This window comes from Marmota marmota, unplaced genomic scaffold (assembly GCF_001458135.2).
Source record: "Marmota marmota marmota unplaced genomic scaffold, marMar, whole genome shotgun sequence".
NCBI lineage: Eukaryota > Metazoa > Chordata > Mammalia > Rodentia > Sciuridae > Marmota > Marmota marmota.
In genome coordinates this window covers 43,072,360-43,079,914 of record NW_026000026.1, presented here as the reverse complement: position 1 = coordinate 43,079,914, position 7,555 = coordinate 43,072,360, and the positions used below count along the sequence as shown (strand labels likewise).

At 41.9% G+C, this 7,555-nt stretch overlaps 1 protein-coding gene across 1 annotated transcript; it reads right to left on the bottom strand.

Moving 5' to 3' along the window:
- Positions 1-6,185: 6,185 nt before the first annotated feature.
- On the bottom strand, positions 6,186-7,102 carry Scp2d1 (SCP2 sterol binding domain containing 1). The gene has a single exon (XM_015483349.2). It carries the CDS (start codon positions 6,767-6,769, stop codon positions 6,299-6,301), a length of 471 nt encoding a protein of 156 aa, XP_015338835.1. The 5' UTR covers positions 6,770-7,102; the 3' UTR covers positions 6,186-6,298.
- Between the last annotated feature and the right edge of the window lie 453 nt (positions 7,103-7,555).

Genomic DNA, 7,555 nt, shown 5'->3' with positions numbered 1-7,555 from the left:
GAGACCAGGGTGCCAATATGGTCAGGTCTGGTGAGAGCCTTCTTCCTGATTTACAGACAGCCACCTCCTTGTATATTCTCACATGGCAAGAGAGGACACAAGAGAGAGCTTCTTCACTTCCTCTTCTGGTAAGAGCTTTTATCTCATATGGGGGACCCACCCTCATGACCTCATCTAACTCTAATTCTTTCTAAGTCTCCACCTGCAAATACTATCATATTGGAGGCTAGTGCTTCAACATATGAATTTGGAGGGAAGGGAAAGAGATGAATCTTAAATCTATAGTATTACCTTAAATAGCTAAAGGGATTTTGAAAAATGTAATTAAGGTTACTAATCAGATTTTTCTGGGTGGTAGGCCCAGTGAAATCACATGAGTCCTTTAAAGGAGAGGCCAAAGAATTGGAGAAGATTTGCTGGTCTTGCAGATGGAGGAGCCACCTGACCCTGTGGGTGGGCAGCCTCAAGGAGTTGAGAAAGCATCCTTGGTAACAGCCAACAGTGAAACAGAGATTGCAGTCCTACAACCACAGAAGGCTGAATCCTGCCATAACCTGGATGATCTTGGTGCTGACTCTTCCTGGAGCCCCGAGATAAGGCCCAGCCTAGTTAACTCCTTAGTGTCAGCCTTAGGAGATGAGATTCCTGCTGTGTCCCCCTGGACATCTGGCCTGCAGAAACTGTGAGATAACGCATGAGTATTGTTTTAAACCATTACATTTGTAGTTATTTATTACACGCCACAGAAAATCAACGGAGGATATTTCAGTAAGGGAGAAAAGTAAGACCATTTACTGTGGGGAACTTGCCATCATGAACACAAATCCCTAAGGTGACCAGCAAGGTAGGCCAAGCTTGTGAAAATGATGATGTGAGCTCCCTGACAGGTCACCACCAAAATGCAGCCTCAGAGCCTAAGATGCAATGAGGAGAACGGGACCTGGGTCTGTCTGGAGAGCCTGTTCCACCCCCAACCCCTGAACTGTTGCCTGGCAGGGTGGCCACAAATTCAATTTTTCAGAAAATACAGAAATCATTTTATCTACTTATTTATTAACTTTTTTATTTGTTCTAATTAGTTCTACAGGACAGCAGAATGCATTTTGATACATTGTTCACAAAAGGAGCATAACTTCTCATTCCTCTGGCTGTACATGATGCAAAGTCACACAGGTGGTGCAATCATACATGTATATAGGGTAATAATGTCCCTCTCATTCCACCATCTTTCTCACCCCCACACTCCCTCCTCTTCCCTCACTTCCCTCTGCCCAATCTGAAATTCCTCCATTCTTTCCTAACCCTTCCTTACCCGCATTATGGATCACCATCTGCTTATCAGAGAAAACATTTTTTGGCCTTTGGTTTTTTGGGATTGGCTTACTTTGCTTACTTACATGATATTCTCCAACTCTATCCATTTACCTGCAAATGCCATAACTTTATTCTTCTTTAAGGCTGAATAATATTCCATTGTGTGTATGTACCACAGTTTCTTTTTTTATATATATTTTGCTGCTGATTTTTTTTTGTATTTTGCTGTGATTTTTTTTAGTTTATTTATCTATTCATCTATTGAAGGGCATCTAGGTTGGTTCCATAGTTTAGCTCTTATGAATTGAGCTGCTATAAACATTGACATGGCCACATCAGTGTAGTATGCAGATTATAAGTCCTTTAGGTATAAACGGAGGAGTGGGATAACTGGGTCAAATGGTAGTTCCATTCCAAGTTGTCTGAGGAATCTCCATACTGCTTTCCAGAGTGGTTGTACCAATTTGCAAGTCTCACCAGCAATGTATGAGTGAATCTTATCCCTACATTCTCAACAACACTTATTGTTGCTTGTATTCTTACAGAATGGGAGAAAATCTTAATCACACCCACATCATTAGAGCACTAATCTCCCAGAAACATAAAGAACTCAAAAAAATAAGCAAAAAAAAAAACCCAAATAATTCAATCAATAATCGGGCTAAGGAACTGAACAGGCACTTCACAGAAGAAATACAAATAATGAACAAATGTTATTAAAAAGGCGCAACATCTCTTGCAATTAGAGAAATACAAATCAAAACTACTCTAAGATTTTATCTCACTCCAGTCATAATGGCAATTATCAAAAATACAGAAATCTTTTTGTGCAGTAATTCAAACTTTAAAAAAACACTATTAAGACCAACCTTGTTCAGACCAATCAAAACACAGACATGTGTTCTGAGCCGGATGTGACCTTCTGGGGCACCAACTAAGAAGAAAAGGCAGAAAGGTCCCTGGAGCAGAGTATGAAAACCCTCAATGTGGAAGACAGTGAGAAGCAGTGAAAGACCCCAATAATAAACACCCTGCCTCCCAATCAGAGAAGAAAGGAAACGTGTTTATGGAAACCTACTTCAGCCAGCGACCATGATGGGCATGTCCTAGCTGGAGATCCCTGGCAAACTGATTCCAAGGGCTACTGGCTGTTTCCAGATGGGAAACCTGAAGCAAGAAGCCGTTCGATTATTGTCTGTGCTGACGCAGATGTGAAATGGTGATCCCGGGCTCAAAACTGTTCTTTTTTTTAATCAATTCTTTTTTAGTTACACATGACAATAGAATTCACTTTGATGTGATTATACAAGCTTGGGATACATCTTATTCTAAATACGACCCCATTCTTACAGATGAAGACAGTTCTCATTCCAACATCTGAGTGCTTTCAGCTGCCCCAATGGAGCATACCAGGATTGAGTGTTTTGCTTCTTTTAATTGAAAAGGGGAGAAAAACAAAGGAAAAATAAAAAATAAAAGAAAAATCAAGGAGAGGGAATTTCATCAAAATAAGGAAAGATCAGTAGAGTAAACAAAGAGGACTGAGAAGGAAAAAGGGATGAGAAAAGGGAAAAACAGCAGAAAATCTGACCAAACTATCAAATGTGCATGCATAAATGTGGCACAGTGGGCCTGACATCAGGAGTATCCACAGGATGCTAATTTTTAAAAAAAAAAGTAAATAAACTGTAAATGGAGAGATTGGTGGAGTGGAAAGGAGGAGGCAGGGGCGAAGTGCTGAGGATTGAATTGGAGTGGGTAGAGTTCTATGCCTTTATGATAATGTCAGGGCATATCCTGGTGTTAGAGAACTAAAAAGAAAAGGGGTGTTCTGGGGTGTCTCTCAAGGTCTGGGTCTTATTGGTTAACAATTTTTTTTCTGCTCCCTCAAGGATTCTGCCTGTCCATCTCTCCCACTCCGTCATAGCCACCACCCCATCCTCTATAGCTCTCCCTCTCTCCTCTGACATCCCATCTCTCAGAGTCTATTCTCCCTGCTTGCTTATAGCTCAGTCTCTCATTTACCCAATTCCAAATTCCTACAAAGGAATCTAGTTGGTTCAGGATTTTTTTTTTAGTTGTTCCAAGTCAGAAGGGTCAGAGAGTCCAGATGACAGCCCAGGCATGACCCAAGGTAACCTCTCCCTCAGACCCCTCCTCCACCCTGTCTCTAAGCAACCCTTGTCTCAGGCCCAATCAACAGAGGCCATAATTATCTCATGTTATGAGCAAGACCCTTGGGTTGTGGGGGCTTGGGTGAGCCATTTCCCCTAAAGAGGGATATAGGCACAACAGCATTCCAAACACCTGCATCACCCCATGTTGGATTTTGGGAAATAGAAGTTGCCTAAGCTAAGTGCTCACAATAGTTCACACTGTCCGCTGGAGGCCACTAAGACACCCACAACTGCCCTATGTACCCCCTGGGTCACCAAGTTCATGACCCAGGTGAAAGAAGAAGACAGGGACCATATCAAGACTCCACTAAGAAACCTTCACAATTTCTCCTGACCATGGAGTACATCACCAACTGGATAAATGTCTCTTTCTTTCCCACAAAGAAGACTGGATGGATTTGGTTAGCAACAAATCCTCACTCCGTCTCTCTCTCTCTCTCTCTCTCTCTCTCTCTCTCTCTCTCTCTCATAGGGATTGAACCCAGGACCTTATTTATGCTAGGCAAGTGCTCTACCTCCAAGCTACATCCCCAGCCCCTTGCCTGTTTGTGATGTGGAGAATCTAGAAAAGCCTCTGCAGAGCCATCCATCTCAGTAAGGAGTTGGAAACATTACCTAATATGATGTTAGACGACTCATTCTACTGAGAGAAGGGCAGAAGTGTCAGTTCCCTTCAGGAATGCAACCACACAAAGCCCTCACTTTGAGTGGAAGCTGGCATTTTTTTAAAGAGAGCTTCACCCAGGTTATATTGATACATAAAAAACTTGCACATATATATGTGTGTGTGTGTGTGTGTGTTTGTGTAAAATGTGAAGTTTGGTGTTCTGACCTATATAAACACCTGTAGACCATCACTACCATGAACATGTTCACAGCCCCAAGTTTTCTCATGACCATTTATAATACCTCCCTTACATCCTTCCCCACTCCCAATGCCCATATCTCTTGGCAACTACTTATCTTTCTTCTGCCACCCCAGGTTGCATTTTCTAGTATTTTATAAATAACATCCACTCAGCTTTCTCTTTTTTCACACAGCATAATTATTTTGACAATCATCCATTTTATTGTGATTTATCAATAATTCACTACTTTTTATGGCTAAGTAGTATTCCACAGTATACATACCATATTTTGTTTATCCATTCACCTCTGAACATTTGGTCTATTTCCAGTTTGAGGTTACCACAAACAGCCACCATGAACATTCATGTATGATTGTACATGTGTTTTCTTTTGCCTTGGGAAAACACCAAATAATGTAATGGCTAGATCATTTGGTAGGCATTGTGGTTTGAATGTGACCCACAAAAGTTCCTGTGTTGGAAACTCCCATTTGTCAATGGTATTTGGAATTGAGGCCTTTGAGAAAGAGAGTTAGATGAGGTCACAAGGATGGAGCTATCATGAGGGTATTTGTGGCTTTATAAGAAGAGGAAGAGAGACCCCAAGGTAGCACACTTGTATTGTCTTTCCATGTGATACCTTCTGCTATGTTATGATGTGGCAAGAAAGCCACCACCAAGCCAACAAGACACCAGCACCATGCTTTTGGACTTCCCAGCCTCTCAAACCATGAGTTAAATAAACTATTATTCTTATAAATTACTCAATCTCAGGTATTTTGTTCTAGTAACAGAAATTGGACTGACATTAGGCACATATTTGTGCCATTTTGGTGCAACTTTCCTCTGGTTTTGGAGTGTCCTCAATGTGTATATTCAACCTACTAGATATTAAGGTACACACAGACCACATATGAACAAATAACACATAGTCACTCATTAGGAGGTCACAATCAGTTGCAGCTGGCTTTATTCCAGTCCTCCCAGATGTGTGAAGAGAGCTCCCAGTAGGGAAAACCTCCCTGGATGAACTTGGATTTGAAATGATGAACTTTGATGTAAAACACTCAGTGCACAAGCTCTCAACCGCATCAACACTTTAGTAATAGCTCACAGAGGATTATGTGATCTGTCTCCAAGAGATCCTTTAAATAATGGCCGCGTCTATAATAGAACAGTCAAGGTCAATAGAGAAAACTTTGCATGCCATAAAGCAGGACAGGGGTTCTTCAGGGGGTAGTCACATCAACACCTTCTCAGAACTTGTTGGGACTGTGCATTCTCCCCAGCCCAGACCTACCAAGTTGGAAACCATGAAGTGGGGCCCCCCATCAATCTGGACTTGAACCAACCTTGCTGGTGATTCGGATGCATGCTTCAGTTTAAGAACCACTGGCCTAGAACATTTTTCAAGCCTGTCAACTTTACTAGAATTGAATCCAGCAGAAATTATAACACAGAGAAAGCATCATCCCTCTATTGCCTGGGTTCCACCCACAGACCTGTGGAGCCTGCCCTCTCAGAGTCTAACAGCCACAAGGACTAAGTTACCATGCAGAATGCAGAAGTGCACAACCATGTTATCGCTTACTTTCCCAAAGCACCAAACTTAGAAAAAGAAAAAAAAATCTTAAGAACACAATCGTTGGAGCATTTAAATCCAACTATCAAAATCACCCATTTCCCTACATATGGCTTTCACCCTGGCATATGATGACATAAATGGAACTAAGAAAAAAAAAAGACAAAAATTTTAGGTGATGCACTCCAACTCTCTTTACTGCTCCAGACCCCACTGCAAATATACACATCAGCAGGAAAATTAATCAAACTTGAATAGGAAGAATTTGAGTAAAAATATTGGATACTTTTTACTTTAATCTTCAGTTTAAGCATGATTTCCACTTGACATTATAACCAGAGAGAATTTTTGATCTTTTCCTTGGTATTTTTCCATGCTTAAATTTTAGCCCAGTCCTTGAAAACTCTCTCCAGCTTCTGGCCAAGCAGAACTTTGCCACTCACTTTGAACTTGCCAGCCAGGAAAGCCTTCTGCGGATTCATTTTGCCCAAAACTAACTCCATAAAGACATTTTCTGGAATAGTGAAGACAGTGTCTGCTGGGAGCCTAGAAGATCCTGGATACATGTCCCCAGAGCCACTCTTCAGGTCAATGGTCCACTGCAGAATGATCTTACCATCTTTGGTGATGTCCAGCTGAAAGATGGCGTTGACTTTCTTTACTAGCTGGCCTCCCACTTCTTTGATGTGATGGCTAATGTCCTCAAACACTGGGAAGCTCCGGAATGCTGACAGCTCTAGAGGGTTTGGCATGGCGAGTTCCCGAGCTGAACCCAAAGCTTTGAGCTGGCTCGCCTGAGGTTCATCCCCTGCTTTGATCTTGGGTTGATGGTCGATTCTCCTCCACATCTTTACTGTACTGGTCCTCTTGACCCTGCCGTCTGGTCTGTGGACAGCTGTGGCCAGATTAATACCCACAGGTCAGATTGTGACATCAAAGTTAAGGCCTCAGGCAGGGACTGAGGCTGGTGTGTGTGTGCTGCAGTCTTATTGGCCAAACCAATTTTGAAATATGACACGGAGTAGGAGATCAGACAAGTAAGTGTGAAGTAGGTACACCCATGCACACACACACACACACACACATCCCAAAACAACTAGGGCCGTTGGTGCCACAGGTCCTTGAAAACTCTCTCCAGCTTCCGGCCAAGCAGAACTTTGCCACTCATCTGGACCTTTCAATGATGGTAAGGGAAACTGTCCCCAGAAGGCTTCGTCTTTCACATACAGGCACCTCCCTGATTGCAACCCTGAGAGAGCAGTTATTTTGATTCCTTTAAAGGTGGATGATCCTTAAGGTACAAATCATGATGCTGAATTTGGCTTTATCAAGATACTGGCCTAGGGTAAGATGCTTTTAGGACAAAACAGTTTAAAATAGCTGATTGGAGAAGAAATCAGCACCAAGGCCAACATCAGAAACTTCCCATCTTCCAGAAAGAGAAAGACAGAGAGATTTGTAAGATCAACAGAAGATGCTGCTGATGTTGTTTGATAATTACATAAAATAATATAGCTCTTTCTCTGAGCCAATATGCTGAGTTCTAAGCACATTACATATATTGACACATTTAATTTTCATTGCAACCCCCTGAGGTAAGTACTAAATTTATCCCCATTATACAGATGAGGAAA